The 18,026-nt window shown below is 38.2% G+C and overlaps 1 protein-coding gene across 7 annotated transcripts in view; it reads right to left on the minus strand.

The window, feature by feature from the left end:
* The window catches only part of PRDM5 (PR/SET domain 5), a 236,345-nt gene that overhangs the window by 51,697 nt on the left and 166,622 nt on the right, over positions 1-18,026 (minus strand). For 4 of the 7 annotated variants that reach the window (XM_054683350.2, XM_003310461.6, XM_001151366.6 and 1 more), the window contains one exon: positions 10,866-10,951. The exons of 2 other annotated variants lie outside the window; for them this stretch is intronic. In XM_054683350.2, the coding sequence (XP_054539325.1) occupies positions 10,866-10,951 (86 nt within the window). Of the gene's footprint in view, positions 1-10,865; positions 10,952-17,103; positions 17,181-18,026 lie in introns of all 7 variants that reach the window. One more of the 7 variants, XR_010156344.1, reaches the window with a different exon arrangement.

Genomic DNA, 18,026 nt, shown 5'->3' on the forward strand with positions numbered 1-18,026 from the left:
CAACAAAGATCAAAAGAGACAAAGAAGGCCATGACATAATGGTAAAGGGATCAATTCAACAAGAAGAGCTAACTATCCTAAATATATATGCACCCAATACAGGAGCACCAAGATTCATAAAGCAAGTCCTGAGTGACCTACAAAGAGACTTAGACTCCCACACATTAATAATGGGAGACTTTAACACCCCACTGTCAACATTGGACAGATCAACGAGACAGAAAGTCAACAAGGATACCCAGCAATTGAACTCAGCTCTGCACCAAGCAGACCTAACAGACATCTACAGAACTCTCCATCCCAAATCAACAGAATATACATTTTTTTCAGCACCACACCACACCTATTCCAAAATTGACCACATAGTTGGAAGTAAAGCTCTCCTCAGCAAATGTAAAAGAACAGAAATTATAACAAACTATCTCTCAGACCACAGTGCAATCAAACTAGAACTCAGGATTAAGACTCTCACTCAAAACCGCTCAACTACATGGAAACTGAACAACCTGCTCCTGAATGACTACTGGGTACATAACGAAATGAAGGCAGAAATCAAGATGTTCTTTGAAACCAACGAGAACAAAGACACAACATACCAGAATCTCTGGGACATATTCAAAGCAGTGTGTAGAGAGAAATTTATAGCACTAAATGCCCACAAGAGAAATCAGGAAAGATCCAAAATTGACACCCTAACATCACAATTAAAAGAACTAGAAAAGCAAGAGCAAACACATTCAAAAGCTATCAGAAGGCAAGAAATAACTAAAATCAGAGCAGAACTGAAGGAAATGGAGACACAAAAAACTCTTCAAAAAATTAATGAATCCAGGAGCTGGTTTTTTGAAAGGATCAACAAAATTGATAGACCGCTAGCAAGACTAATAAAGAAAAAAAGAGAGAAGAATCAAATAGACGCAAGAAAAAATGATAAAGGGGATATCACCACCGATCCCACAGAAATACAAACTACCATCAGAGAATATTATAAACACCTCTACGCAAATAAACTAGAAAATCTAGAAGAAATGGATAAATTCCTTGACACATACACTCTCCCAAGACTAAACCAGGAAGAAGTTGAATCTCTGAATAGACCAATAACAGGAGCTGAAATTGTGGCAATAATCAATAGCTTACCAACCAAAAAGAGTCCAGGACCAGATGGATTCACAGCCGAATTCTACCAGAGGTACAAGGAGGAACTGGTACCATTCCTTCTGAAACTATTCCAATCAATAGAAAAAGAGGGAATCCTCCCTAACTCATTTTATGAGGCCAGCATCATTCTGATACCAAAGCCAGGCAGAGACACAACCAAAAAAGAGAATTTTAGACCAATATCCTTGATGAACATTGATGCAAAAATCCTCAATAAAATACTGGCAAACCGAATCCAGCAGCACATCAAAAAGCTTATCCACCATGATCAAGTGGGCTTCATCCCTGGGATGCAAGGCTGGTTCAATATACACAAATCAATAAATGTAATCCAGCATATAAACAGAGCCAAAGACAAAAACCACATGATTATCTCAATAGATGCAGAAAAGGCCTTTGACAAAATTCAACAACCTTTCATGCTAAAAACTCTCAATAAATTAGGTATTGATGGGACATATTTCAAAATAATAAGAGCTATCTATGACAAACCCACAGCCAATATCATACTGAATGGGCAAAAACTGGAAGCATTCCCTTTGAAAACTGGCATAAGACAGGGATGCCCTCTCTCACCACTCCTATTCAACATAGTGTTGGAAGTTCTGGCCAGGGCAGTTAGGCAGGAGAAGGAAATAAAGGGTATTCAATTAGGAAAAGAGGAAGTCAAATTGTCCCTGTTTGCAGATGAGATGACTGTATATCTAGAAAACCCCATTGTCTCAGCCCAAAATCTCCTTAAGCTGATAAGCAACTTCAGCAAAGTCTCAGGATACAAAATCAATGTGCAAAAATCAGAAGCATTCCTATACACCAACAACAGACAAACAGAGAGCCAAATCATGAGTGATCTCCCATTCACAATTGCTTCAAAGAGAATAAAATACCTAGGAATCCAACTTACAAGGGATGTGAAGGAACTCTTCAAGGAGAACTACAAACCGCTGCTCAAGGAAATAAAAGAGGATACAAACAAATGGAAGAACATTCCATGCTCATGGGTAGGAAGAATCAATATCGTGAAAATGGCCATACTGCCCAAGGTAATTTACAGATTCAATGCCATCCCCATCAAGCTACCAATGCCTTTCTTCACAGAATTGGAAAAAACTACTTTAAAGTTCATATGGAACCAAAAAAGAGCCCGCATCGCCAAGTCAATCCTAAGCCAAAAGAACAAAGCTGGAGGCATCACACTACCTGACTTCAAACTATACTACAAGGCTACAGTAACCAAAACAGCATGGTACTGGTACAAAAACAGAGATATAGATCAATGGAACAGAACAGAGCCCTCAGAAATAACGCCACATATCTACAACTATCTGATCTTTGACAAACCTGAGAAAAACAAGCAATGGGGAAAGGATTCCCTATTTAATAAATGGTGCTGGGAAAACTGGCTAGCCATATGTAGAAAGCTGAAACTGGATTCTTTCCTTACACCTTATACAAAAATTAATTCAAGATGGATTAAAGACTTAAATGTTAGATCTAAAACCATAAAAACCCTAGAAGAAAACCTAGGCAATACCATTCAGGACATAGGCATGGGCAAGGACTTCATGTCTAAAACACCAAAAGCAATGGCAACAAAAGACAAAATTGACAAATGGGATCTAATTAAACTAAAGAGCTTCTGCACAGCAAAAGAAACTACCATCAGAGTGAACAGGCAACCTATAAAATGGGAGAAAATTTTCGCAACCTACTCATCTGACAAAGGGCTAATATCCAGAATCTACAATGAACTCAAACAAATTTACAAGAAAAAAACAAACAACCCCATCAAAAAGTGGGCGAAGGACATGAATAGACACTTCTCAAAAGAAGACATTTATGCAGCCAAAAAACACATGAAAAAATGCTCATCATCACTGGCCATCAGAGAAATGCAAATCAAAACCACAATGAGATACCATCTCACACCAGTTAGAATGGCGATCATTAAAAAGTCAGGAAACAACAGGTGCTGGAGAGGATGTGGAGAAATAGGAACACTTTGACACTGTTGGTGGGACTGTAAACTAGTTCAACCATTGTGGAAGTCAGTGTGGCGATTCCTCAGGGATCTAGAACTAGAAATACCATTTGACCCAGCCATCCCATTACTGGGTATATACCCAAAGGGCTATAAATCATGCTGCTATAAAGACACATGCACACATATGTTTATTGCGGCATTATTCACAATAGCAAAGACTTGGAACCCACCCAAATGTCCAACAATGATAGACTGGATTAAGAAAATGTGGCACATATACACCATGGAATACTATGCAGCCATAAAAAATGATGAGTTCATGTCCTTTGTAGGGACATGGATGAAATTGGAAACCACCATTCTCAGTAAACTATCGCAAGAACAAAAAACCAAACACCACATATTCTCACTGATAGGTGGGAATTGAACAATGAGATCACATGGACACAGGAAGGGGAACATCACACTCTGGGGACTGTTGTGGGGTCGGGGGAGGGGGGAGGGATAGCATTGGGAGATATACCTAATGCTAGATGACGAGTTAGCGGGTGCAGCACACCAGCATGGCACATGTATACGCATGTAACTAACCTGCACAATGTGCACATCTACCCTAAAACTTAAAGTATAATAATAAAAAAATAAAAAATTAAAAAAAAAAATAAATTTTTGGGGGGATAATTTTCAAATCCTACATCAATAGACCACCCAAACCCTCTAGATAAATTCAAAAGCGTCTGATACCTAGGAACTCTGAGATACCCACACTCGTTTGGACTCAGAGACTCACGGTCTCACTGCATGGTGTCAAGGCAAAGTGCAAAAGGCACAGGTCTGTTAAACCCAGACCTACATCTGAACAACCTGAGGATCAGGGATAAGAAAGTTCATGAAAGAAAATTAATAAAATATAAAACAATATAACAGACTTGCTGTTACTTGTAACCACTGGCAATTCCATTTTAATTTTGTAAGAACTAATTTGGCTGTTTCTGCAAACAAGGCTGGAGAGAACTGCGATCTTAGAAACCTGAAACCTGTATAAGTTAATTGGGTTTTTGAAATGTGTTCAAAAGGCAGAGTTTCTGAAATAACTTTCTAATTGGCCCAGGTGCCTTCCATGTTGAAATCAAAAGGGGTTATACGAGACGTGAAGTTTTCTATGGTAAACAGTTACAAACAACAATTTCTTTTGAACCTAATGTTTATAAAATGGGTATTTATGAGCTTGTGTCCTAACTCAATGAGTGACTGTTTTGGCTCAATGTGTCTAATGCAATAAAAACATAAGTTCTATAATTTCCAGATGATCCATAGTTCCTAAGACTAAAATGGGTTTGAGGCACTGGACACAAAGAGTTCAGCAACTGGCATTTCTCTACCTCAGTGTAGTTTGGAGTGGTAAAGCAGACCTTTGAGACAAAGACAACAGAGATAAGAAGGGAAAGGTCTGGCAGCATACCTGGGGTACCCCCAAGGCCCAAGGCCTTGGAAAAATTCAAATCTTTAAACCAAATCTTGGTTTAAAGCTACAGTGTGAAAACTAAGATAATCTTGGCCAGGTGTGGTATTTCTCACCTACAATCCCAACACTTTGGGAGGCTGAGACCAAAAGATCACCTAAGCCTAGGAGCTCAAGACCAGGCTGGGCAAGATAGCAAGATCCTGTCTCCACAAAAATTTAAAAACAGCCAGGCATTGTGGTGCATGCATGTAGTCTCAGCTACTCAGGAGGCTGAGACTACAGGACCACTGAACCCAGGAGTTCAAGGTTGCAGTACACTATGATTGCACCACTACACTCCAGTCTGGGCAGCAGACCAAGACCCTCTCTCAAAAAAAAAAAAAATTCCCCAAAAGAGGACCTGCTCCCTCCACATAGCTCTCTCCTCCACCACACAAGCAAAGAACAAAGACCATGAATGGGACAGGAAAAGGTAGATCTAGAAAGGGATGAGAAATGGCTCAAAATGCCAGTGCCCTGAGGGTGAGTTTGCTGAGGCTTGCCTGAGGCCACCAGGGTCTGACTGCATCCTAGGAAACAGAACCCCTTTAGAGAAACCATAGCAAAACGGCCTAAGTTCACATAGGGCCTCTAAATAGGGGTGCTTCCCTGACTCAATGGAGGAGCTAACTGGACATGGAATGTAAGGAGTTCCACTTTTATCAGCTCCTGGGCAGGAAATTAATCTAGAATTAAGTGGGAAAAGTTATCCTCAAAAACCCTACACAGTTAAAAATAAATCACTATTCATAGGATGTGGAAAGCCACAAAGAACATCACCCCCAACTTAATAATGACAAAAAGCTGAAAAATTTACAGTCATTCTTTTAAGCTTAAGGTCATGAAACATTTTGTGAGCTAAGGTCACAAAACAATCAGATGAACTAAATGTCAAAAAAAAAAATGGAACACAGAATAGTCTCACCTTTGTCAGAGCAAGAGAGAACCCGTCACAAAATGGGTAGGAAGAAAACAAGTGATGGTTAATTCCTTAAGGATTGTGGACTAGCATTTAGGTTAGAAACCTGGGGGCCCTGGCACATGGAAAATCCACAGCCACTCATCTCTTTTCCACTGGCTCCATCAGGGTTCGTAAGAAAGATTAGAGGCAGGGCAGGATACCTTAGAGAGCCCCCAGGTGGCACAGACAAGGTCCGAGGGTGGAGTAGGAGTACTTGAAGGAACCCATCTGCTTTCTGTCCCTGTGCTGCATGAATACAAGGTGATGAGCAGCAGCTGCCAGGGAGCAGCAAAAACCACCCAGGCCACAGACCTGTCTCACACAGGAAACAAAAGCCTTCTGCCTCTGAGTGAGGAGGGAGACACCTGCCACGTCCCATATGTCACTCTGCTTTGACAGGAGGCAAAAGCTACCAGCTGCTGGGGGTGGAACATGAAACTCGCAGGTGCTCTGTTCCAGGCAATGACCCATGGCCTCTGGAGAGAGACAGAACCTGACTACGTATCCTGCACTGACACCAAGGGGAGGGGCAGAAAACCTGCTCTTGCCCAGGAACCCCAGTGATCCACAGGAGAGGTCTGCTGCTGCGGGAAGAGGGGCAGAAACCTCTTTCTCATGCCCCAAACCTTCTACTCTAAAGATATGAGGTGGAGCTCACCTGCCACAGCCAGTAGGGCCAGGAAACCATCCACCCTCTAGGCCTGTGCTGTCCAACAGAGCTTTCTGTGGTGACCATAATGTCCTGTATCTGTGCTACAGAATACAGTAGTCACCAGACACATGTGCCTATAGAGCACCTGAAAAGTGGCTAATGTGACTGAAAAAGTAAATTTTTCATTGCATTTAATTGGATTTAATTAAAATTTAAATTTTGATAGCCACATGTAGCTAGTGGTTAGGACACTGCCGCTGACCCTGAGTGGTGTCAGAAGCAGGGGCCACCTAACACTAGGGTAGAGGCAGAAATGCTGATAAACCCACAACCCTGAGACTCAAGTGCAGAGCACCTGCCCAACTAATGCTAGAGCAGGGGCCCCAGGAAAGCCCTCTGGCCTACTTAAGTCTCGTGCCTAGTAACAAGCACCAGCGGGCTACTGCCAGTGGCGGGACAAAGGCAGAGAGAGAGAAACATGTTCTGTGGCAAAGGTACACAGGATCTGCCAAAACCTGATGGTGAGGAAGGATCCTTAAGAAAAGCCTGCTGAGCGTCCAGGCCTCACATGAAGAACACAGCAGCAGCAGCCCACCCCCTGGAGAAGCTTACAGCAACAACAAACCCCAAACCTAGCTTAGCCACTGACCAAACTGACTCAAGCCCTCAATCACATTAATGGCCTAGCAGAAGTATACCTATTTCCAGGCATAAGCAGTATTTACTTTAGTCTCCTAGACTTAGAGACTTAGTTTCTTTTACACACACACACACACACGCACGCACACAAAACAGACATTCAATCAAAAATTATGTTACACTTGAAAAGCAAACTCCTGCAACCTTCCCACTCATTATCAAGAGATAGAATAGTCAAAACAATGAGATTCACAGATGGCCCTGATGGTGGAAATACCAAAGAAAGAATTTAAAATAATTACAATTAATATGTCAAAGAATCTAGTGAAAAAGGTGGGCCACACAGATGAAAAAATGGGCAATTTCAACAGAAATACAGAAACTATTTATTTTCTTATCTATTTATTTATTTATTTTTAAATGCAAATTTGAAACTGAAATGTGTTATGGCCCAAATGTAATAGTATCTGTTTTGAACTGAGTCTTACAGGGTCTTACCCTGTCATTTAGGCTGAAGTGCAGTGGCACAGTCACAGCTCACTGCAGCCTTGAACTCCTGGCCTCAAGCAATCCTCGCACCTCAGCCTCCCAAAGTGCTGGAAATACAGGAATGAGCCACTGTGCCAGGCCTTATGGAAACTATTTTTAAAAATCCAAGTGAAAATGCTAGAGATGAAAAACATAATATCAAAAATGCACTCCTTCAATAGGCAGACTGAGCACAACAGAGGTAGAAAAATCAATGAAATTGAAAATATCAATAGAAATTAGAAACAGAGAAAAACACCGAGATTTTTTTAAAAATGCAAATGAAACAAAAATTGAATAGGGCACTCAAGAGCTCTGGAACAGTATCAAATAGTCTAACATGTGTAACTGGTGTCCCATAAGAAGACAGAAAGAAAGGGACAAAAGAAAGTTGAAAAAAAAATGGCCAAGAATTTTCTGAAATTTAACTAAAGATAGCAGACTACAGATCTAAGCTGCAAAAATACAATGAAAAACACAACTAGGTACAACATAGTAGAAGCTGAAAACCAAATATAAAGAGAATATACTGAAGGAAATAAAATCCACCAGCCTTCACCTCAAACCCTGGTCTCTCCATGAAAGGTCAATGATTAATTGGATTTTGGCAAAATTATCTCCCACATCTGGGGCTCTTACTGCACCCTATAGGCAATAACCAGAGAGTAAATGGCTTTGTGTTCCTTCTAGAAAGCATTCGTGCAGTCACCACAGAATGTAAACCTGGGGGTATAGGCCTGACACAGCATCTTGGGTTGTCTTACCAAAACTTCCTAAAGATGTACCTTACTGAATTAGATAGCTTATTTTTTTTCTGTTGTTGTTAAAATGGAATTAAAAACTTTTAAAATAGGACCAAAAATGTCTGGGAATTAGAGCTATCTAAATGCTTATGTAATGTGAATGCAAAATTGAAACTGAAATGTGTTATGGCCCAAATGTAATAGTATCTTTTTTGAATGGAGTCTTACAAAATGCAAATAATACTGGGAAAATATGACCTTGCAGAGGTTGTTCCTCTAGCACATTTTTAAAATCTCTTTTGAGTTTTAATAATAGTTTGATTGTACTAGCTGATAACCTTAGTAGGCTTTTGAAAATTTGAACTAATATACAAAGATTATCTGTATTTATTCAATGCTTAGGAAACAGGATTTTCAAAATAAAACTGTCTGGGTAAAATATTTTTAAAAATGCATGAAAAAGGAAAATTAAAAAAGAGTTTGAGGTAAAACCCAAAAGGCTTACACATATTTACCCTGTTCCTTGGATCTTCTACTCATTGTCGGGGATCCTGTCTAAAATCCTGGGTGCTTCTGGTCTATAAACTCTCTTGAGTTCCCTTAGTCAAAGCCTAGAATTTGTTTTCTTTTTGTGCAGTTAATGTCAGAAAACTTCTGACAAGGGACCATCTGCAGCTGAATACTTTGGAGACAGTGTTGGGATCCTTAAATCGAGGTTCAGAAATTCAAAAGAATATGGGACTTTTAAATTTGGGGTCATTACTGTAATTTGCTTAGTGTGGAAATATACCAGAAAATATATGAGACAGTGGAATGAGAAAATATTCAATTAAATAATAGGCAAAAAAATGCAAATGGTCTTTGTAGCCAGTCTCCCTAGATTCAAATCTCAACTCTGCCACTTACTTGTTTGTGCCTCAGTTTCTTGTTTTCAAAAATAAATCATAATAACAGCTACCTCATAGAGTTGTTGTGAAGGTTAACTGAATTAATAAATGTGAAGGCCTAAAAGAGTACTGGCATGTAATTAGTGATTTTTGTGTTTATTTTTATTCATCTTAACTATCTGTATTATTCTCATTAATAACTTTATATTAAAATGAAGTAAAAAACAAATTAATTGAATTGGAAATGTCTCACCTTCTTGAGAAAACCCAAAAGATATTTTTTCCTGCAGTGATTTAAACAGCTTCTTCTGTGTTGTAATCATGTCTATCTTCAGTAATCAAGTAAAACAACATCATATGTAAATTTCTGTCAATATCACTAGTTTCTATTAAGAGGAACCAGGGCCCCTTTGCCTTTTTGTCGGCATCTTTTAAATAAATACATTATTGATACATCTGTGACAACTGCTCACATGTAAAATAACCTCCTAATCTCAAGCTAATTTAAACCTCTTTCATAATACTCATTGTGAAATATTTTGGATATTGTACATTTAAATCATACTATTATAAATAGGAATATCTGTCTAATCCTTTATGGTTTATGAAGTACTTGTGTATCTAGGAAGTACTCCAATTCCTAATATTCATATAATATGAATGAATATGATACTACAAACTAGAATGAGAAACCTGCTATAGATTTGCTTTAATAAGTGGAGAAGCTCCCTCTCTTCACCACAAAGACAAAAAGAGTATTTTCTTAAGGGGACCACAGAGGATAGCTTTTACGTGCTGCAGAACTGAAGTGGAAGGCTACAGTATTATTATACCGGGAAGAATATTATTATTATGTGTTTTCTCTAAAATTTTTATTTTATAGCTAAGGTAAAAAGTAAAATCCAGGAGAGGTTTAAATTAGAATTGTTCTAAAGGGGATTAGATAAGTCTCTTAAAATTTGAAAAAAAAATATATCATTTACATACAGACCATACGCACTTTAAAAGGCCAAACTGAAAAGAAACTGTGAAAGATATTGCAGTGAAAAGTTGTATAGAGCAAAATCAACAATAGCTATTTAAAACAATATAAAATTTCCATGTGGAAAGTTCATGTAAAGTGTCTAATTGTGCTTAAATCGAATAGTGAGCTATGAAATGGTGGGTGATGGTGAGTAAGCTGCTTACATTTTTTTAAAAGCATGTGAAACAGATGCTTGAGTCTGGAAAAGGCATAGATAACAGAATGACAATAGTCCAGTGAGAGTGTTGACAGCAAAGGAACAAAGGGCACCCTGGGAAGAATAAGCCACAGCACTAGGCATGCCCTGTGAAGCACTGAGCTACACTTCCTTATTTTCCACCTGTCCTGGTAATTTATCTGCAATGTCTTTCTTGCAAATATACTTGCTCATCAGTATTACTTAATGGCCAAATGCTGACAAACTTGCAGACTCTATTAAAAAATGTTCCTATTACTGGTGAATATTCTGCAAGAAAAACCTTTAAATATTGTAGTATTAAAATTTTAAAATCTATTTATCTTGAAGTTCATCATTTATAACTCCTGAAAATTGAGTCCTGATTCAAAGAATAAAAACCTTTATGAGGTTTCAATTTGTGTTTTTTTCTTCTTTTCTTTCATTGTTTTATCTTTAAAAAAATTATCCTGAAATATCTGTCATAAATATAGATATACAACTTCCAGTGTATTGCCTTTATTTTGTAATATAAAGTTAAATATATTTCTTTTAAAATAAGTATGGTTTTCATGATCAATATTAATGAAACAGAATATAATCTTACCCTGGTGTGAGTACGAATGTGCATCTTCAGTCCATCATTTTTACTGAATCCTTTTTCACAGTAAGGACATTGATAGGGACGCTCACCTACAAATAAAGGAAGCCTCCATGTCAGAAAAACATGAAGTAGCAGAACCAGTCCTGTGCTATCACTTCTCACACACTCAGATCCTGGCCACCGCATATGCCTTGTGCTACTTCAAGAAGTGGCTCCAGGCACAGCAGGGCAGACCCAAGCATGGGTCGTGCAGGACAGCAGTGGACTGTGGCCTCCCCTCCTGTGGAGAGGGCACTGAGCCCAGAGCACTTCCGATACTCAAAAATAAACATTTGCCAGTAGCATATTTGCTGCATATTCCTTTTAATACTTGAGCCCAAATTAAATCTCCTCATTTTAAGAATTTGTTAAAAATATTTTATGTTAATCAATTTGCTCTATCACTGTACTACTCTTTAAAGGGGAATTATTTAACTGATTCATTGACACCTTGTTCTGTTTAATTTTTTTGTTTCATATAAATGAATTTGACTCAGTTAAGGCTGTGAGTTTCAAAAGAATTTCATAAAATTGGTATATGTTCAAAAGGACCATTGGTAGTTAAACTAAATAATAATTAATCTATACTTTCTGATATAATCAAATATCTCTCACCTAGAGGCTATAATTTTGAAAACAGCCAAAATGTTTTTCAAGACAAGCACACATACACACAGCACATTTAAAAAAAAAATTCTACTGTGAAATGACAAAACTGTGACAAAATTTAATCTCCAAAAGGGATCTGAAGATGCCCTTTTGTCAAAGCCAAATCATTTAGGATGGACAGTATCTCAAAATCACTAATTGATTTATCCTTTCATTTAACAATGTACTTACACAGCAGGATGCTAGACCCTGGCTGCAATCAAAGATCAATATAATAAAATATTTTCCTTCAGCTAATGTAAAACTTTTGTCTTCCCTTCAGAGCCAGGCCTTCTGACTAGCAGTGTATGTTCTTCCTCTACTCTCTCATGTTCCATTTGGTTCTGATCTTAATTCAATCTGGATATCATGTGCATTATCCCAGTCAACTCTCTCATGGGGTCAACAATGCCCCTTGTTGCTTGATCCAGTGACCACTTTTCAACAAGGCCTTCCTTGACCTCTCCCCTGTCCCTGACACTGCTTCATGAAATGGACAGTTACATTCCTGGATCTCAAGGCTGGCCCCATTGCACAACGGCCTTTCACTGTTCTCCCCAACTTTGTTTCCAGCAGAGACATCATATGGAAGCACCTGCAGCGGTGTCCCCTGCCAAGCGGCATTTTCCAGCCTCTCCTCCTTGGGGAGGAGCACCCAGGATTCTCCCTTTGGACCAGGCACTGTAAAATGGTGACAAACACCCAAAGTAGCAATAAACTAAAAACAACAATCACAACACAAACAGGAACAGGTCCCTTAAATGAGCTATTCAGACTTACCAACTTCTCTGAGACAAAATCAACCTTTGCACTAGGTAAGCTGACCTAGAATTATTGACCTTAGGATCATCGTGACTCTGGGAAGGTGTGGCTTTTCAAAGTCAGTAGGACAAAGGCTTGGCAACATCTAGGAAAAGATCATCTTATTTTAACCCTGAGTTGATAACACATGGTTATCAGAATTCCAGATCTCTATTGAGCCCCAATCTCCAGGTACACATATGTCTAACAGGTACCCTCCTTTGGGTATCTCACAAACAGCTTAAATCAGTGTGCATTGTTTTGAATTTGCGGTATTTATCCTTTGGTCTTATGCATGCTATAAATCCTGTCCTGATTAGTTGTACCACATTCACCTAGTTAGCAAATTAAAAACTTGGGAGGCATCCAAGATAACCCCACACTTTTTTACTCACTTCTCCCTCCATCCAGACTCTAAGTCATAATGATTTTGCTTCTCTGATATATCTAGAATTTTTCTATTTCAGGATGATGATAAAAAAGAACATTATAGTAATAGCAGTAACAGCATCAGCAGCAATAGTAGGAGTACAGCAGGAGCTATCATTTACTGAGATTTTAATAATTTAACCTTGAACCACAAAGGAAAAGGACAGGAAGAAAACATAGCAGAATGTGACTGCTAAATGGTGGTAGCTCCTGCATCACACAATTCCAGATAATTTTTTCATTTTCTTCTTCATAAAGTATAAAAAGTCATTTTTTAGATTTTCAAAGTTTATTTTACTTTAGTGATAGATAATAAACAAGGCTAAAATGTTTCCTTCTTATTTATTAACAATGAAATCCATCAACATATCAAATCTATGTTAGGGATAAAGCATGATAAGAATAGTAACATGTTATTTTACACTTACGTAAAATTATTTTTCTAGCAAGCCTAAGATAATTCAATATTCATAGCTATTCTCTTTGTATCACATAGCTTTACGTCTGGTTTTGTTCTCCAAATACCAACAGAGTCCAGCAAACAAAAACAAAAGATTTGCAGTTATCAGGTAAATAATTATATGTTAATCCTAATATAATATACCAGGTTACTATTTCCTTTCATAACAGCCAAAATCCATCAAGCAAAGAAAGAAATACATAGTTAAAGACTAGTAAGGAATTTTAAAGAAGGGAACATAATAAATCCATTTCCAATTTTACCTACTGTCATAATATAGGAATTCTGTCCATAGACTTAAAAAGGCTAACTTCTTTTAAGACATAGCTTTTTTCATACATTTTTTGGAATGTGATTGTCCTGAGTTTGAATACTGTTCATCCTCCATCCAGCTGTAACTCTGACAAGGTCATCCAACGCCATTGAACCTTTGAAAAACTGGATAAATTATACCTATCCTATGAGTACAGTGACGATGTATCCAGATTCGTCTAAAGTAGTCTCAGTTTATGCCTGTTATCCTAGAATAATATAGTAATAGCTGGTTAATTTTACATGTCAACTTGACTAGGTTAAGGGATGTGGCCAGGTAGCTGGTAAAACATTATTTCTGGGTCTGTGAGGGTGTGTCCAGAAGAGATGAGCATTTGAATTAGTAGGCTGTGTAAAGAAGATCCACCCTCACCCAATGTGGGCAGGCATCATCCAATCCATTGAGGACCCAGATAGAACAAAAAGATGGAGGAAAAGTGAATTAATTAATTCCCTCTCTTTCTCTCCTCCTCCTCCTCCTTCTTCTTTCGCTTCTCTTTTCTTTTCTTCTCCCTCATCTTTCTCTTCTTTCTTCTTCTTCTTCTCCCAGATAGAACAAAAAGATGGAGGAACAGTGAATTAATTAATTCTCTCTCTTTCTCTCCTCCTCTTCCTCCTCCTCCTTCTTCTTCTTTCTCTTCTCTTCTCCTTCTCCTTCTTCTTCTTCTTCTTCTGTCTCTCTCCCTTCCTCCCTCCCTCCATCTCTCTCCTTGATCTGAGATGACATCCATCTTCTGCCCTTGGATATGGAAGCTCCCAGTTCTCTGGCCTTCATACTCCAGTACCTACATCAACAAACCCCTGCTCCTGGTTTTCAGGCCTTTGCTCTTGGACTGAGTTACATCATTGGCTCACCTGGTTTGCAGAACTTCAAACTCAGGCTATATTACACCTCTGGCTTTCCTTGGTCTCTTGCAAATGGCATATCATGGAACTTCTTGGCCTCCATAACTGTGTAAGCCAATTCCCATAATCAAGCTCCTCATATATAATATATCTATAAATATGCTATTGGTTCTTTTTCTCTGGAGAACCCTAATACAATATTACTCCCTTTCACTCTCACAAGTGTCTCAATTGGGACAATAGATACATGGTCACTTGTTATGAATGGAATTGTGTCCTTCCATACCAAATTCGTATGTTTAAATCCTAAACCCCAGTACCTCATAACATGGCCTTACTTGGGAACTGGGTTGTTGCAAACGTTACTGGAGTAGTGTGGGCCCCTAATCAAATATGATTGATGTCCTCATAAAAAGATGGCCTTGTGAAGACAGAGACACACAGGGAGAATGCCATGTGAAGACTGGAATTATGCCGCCAAAAGCCAAGAACTATCAGAAGCCAGGAGAGAGGCCTGGAGCAGATCCTTCCCTAGCACCTTCACAGGGAGCATGGCCATGCAAGTGCCTTGATCTCAGACTTACAGCCTCCAGAACTGAGAGGTGACACAGTTTTATAGTTTAAGCCACTCAGTTTGTGACACCTTGTTACAACAGCCCTAACAAATTAACAGTCATCCTACTCTTTTTTTTTTTTTTTTTTTTTTTGAGATGGAGTCTCGCTCTGTTGCCCAGGCTGGAGTGCAGTGGTGTGATCTCGACTCACTGCAAGCCCCGCCTCCCGGGTTCACACCATTCTCCTACCTCAGCCTCCCAAGTAGCTGGGACTACAGGTGCCCGCCACCACGCCTGGCTAATTTTTTGTATTTTTAGTAGAGATAGGGTTTCACCTTGTTAGCCAGGATGGTCTTGATCTCCTGACCTCATCATCCACCCACCTCAGCCACCCAAAGTGCTGGGATTACAGGCGTGACCCACCACGCCCGACCCAGTCATCCTACTCTTAACGGTGGCAATTACTCTTATCACTGATATCTACACATGTTGCCCATGAGGTCTACATAAATCACTCAGAGCACCTCTAGATGATTGGTATTTCTACCCCATGCCACCCGCCAACACTGAGCTGACATATCTGGGAAACTTGGGTAAGTTCAACTCCATTCCTTCATTCTATCCTAGAATGTACTCCAGCTTTAAAGTGCATCACCATGTAAATGGCTTTTATAAGCAATTTATTTGAAAACTATAATGTGTAGTTTGCAAATCAGCTTAGACTCTACATTAAATTTCTACCCTCTTGGTTGGAGGATGTTTAGGGCAATACTGCCTCTCTTTTGGACTCCGAGGACAAAGCTATCTGCTGTCCCACACAATCGGAACCTGAAGGTTACCTGTACAGTCAACAGGTTAATAACTACTAAAGTCATTTTCCTAATTTGCATATTAAAGATAAATTGTTATTCTTAGGTTTTCTTCACATTATGCATATGATATTTGCCTTCATTATTTCAAATTACTGTGAAGAATGTTTCTAGGAAATATTTTCACCTACACATAAAATGATCCTGTGGAGAACAAAAACTTATCTTCAGTTTTAGTCAACTCTAAGAACACAGGTCACAGTCAGTACATGGGCTCTGATGTACAATGTGATCCAACTTCAAATAACGACTATGTTTTAATAGCTCAGGTATATTTAGACACTATCTTTATTTTGCTTAGGCTAGTCACAGTATTCAAATTCTAACTAACATGTAAATTAATTAATCTGAAAATTAGCCAAAAAAGTAGCTAAAAACAAATCTAAATGGAAATAATAACAATAGCTAAAATGTATAGAGTCTACTATAAGGTTCTGTTCTACAGTTCAGAATGCTTAACACACATTAGCAATTTTAATTCTTGCAACAATATTATAATCTAAGTATTCATATCCCTAGTTTACAAATGAGGAAAGTAAGGCACAGAAAGGATAAGTAATTTTCTCAAGATGACATAGCTTCTCATATAGAGGAGGCCGAGTTTGAACCCACTCTTAACCTCATGCCATCACATAAATTAGTAATATGGCTAGCATTTTGTGTAAATTGGGTTAGACTTTCTAAAGTTAATGACAAAAACTCTGCTTCTGACAATAACAGTTTACATTAACCAGATCTTTCTGGCTGGTAGATTCCAGCATTCTTTTGGTTATCAATGCTCATCAAGAAAAAGTAGGGGGCAGGTTAGGAATGTGTGTTATGTCTTAAAGCAGTTCCCAAGTGAATCCAAATACTAACATAATAATAAGCTGTGTCTTGAGAACTACATACAGGTAGTCACTTTCAACGTTTAGAAGGGAAATACTATATTGGTAAATATGTCATACCATCCTATGAGATTTAGGTATTAGATTAATAAAATAGATTTAGTGAACACAGCAGCATAAATAATAATATTTACATATATACACAGAGTAAAATATTTTTTCATTTAACTAAAGGAAAATAGATCTCTTTCTTTAAATTATGTGTTGACACTGAATAACATTGAAAGCCACAGTGTTTTCTTTGAACAACAGATCAAGGAACAAACAGAAGCATGATGGTAACTATAAAAAGTTGATTTTGGTTGATTTTTAAAGGTGCCACAAAGTGGATACTCCATGAAGCTAATGTATTCATTCATTAAATAGACTTTTTTTTTTTTTTTTTTTAGCACATACCATCTTCTAGTTACTGTCCTGGGCTTTGAGAATGCAGTTGCAAATAGTTTCACAAAATCACTGTCTCTTCAATTTTACTAGTGTGATGAGAAAGAAAAGAAAAAGTTAAAGAAAATACATAAGATAATTTCAGATGCTGATAAATTATACAAAACAAGGATATAGGTTTAAGAAAGATCCCTGGGCTGGAGAAGTGGGCAGGTGAAGGACTTAGCTAAAGTCATTAACAAAGGCAAAATAACTGAATAAATGCAGTTCCTTAATGCCAATTTAACATTATTCAGGCAGACTTCTTGTAGCTCTTCATCTCTGAATTGGAGGTACTTTAACTTACTCGGCTTGAAGTAAGTGTATCCAAATTCTCACTGCTGGAACACCCGAGATGGAAGTAGCTTAAAAGCTACACTATTTGAAATGTGTGTGGGGAATATTCAGAAAACAGCTCCAGAAAATTGGAGCTAGCTTTCCAAAGGCAGCCAGTAGTAATGAAAGGGAACATCTGGATGCCACATGGAACACCTTACTTGACTTGAGCCCAGTCTGGCCCCAACAAGCTACCTTGAGCCTTTGACAAAGAAAATGTATTATGATGACAACCACCCACTAGCAAGTATGGCTAATAACAATAGGAAAAAAATCAAATCCTAGTTTAATATATGCCTTTCAGATTAAAATTTATGTATGTTACCATATAGATGTTCCATATAGATGGAATATAATTTTAATTAAAGACATCAGAAGAATTCTAGCCCTCACCAAAGGATTAACATACTGGTATTAAAAGAGCATCTTAAGAAAATTTGTGAAGGCAGTTTAGGATAACATGAATCTTACTGATAAAACGATCCTAAAGCCACATCACTGAATATCCATCTACTACTATGTAACCACCTCAATATTTAACATCTTGACACAAATCCTTT

This window comes from Pan troglodytes, chromosome 3 (genome assembly GCF_028858775.2).
Source record: "Pan troglodytes isolate AG18354 chromosome 3, NHGRI_mPanTro3-v2.0_pri, whole genome shotgun sequence".
Classification (NCBI taxonomy): Eukaryota; Metazoa; Chordata; class Mammalia; order Primates; family Hominidae; genus Pan; species Pan troglodytes.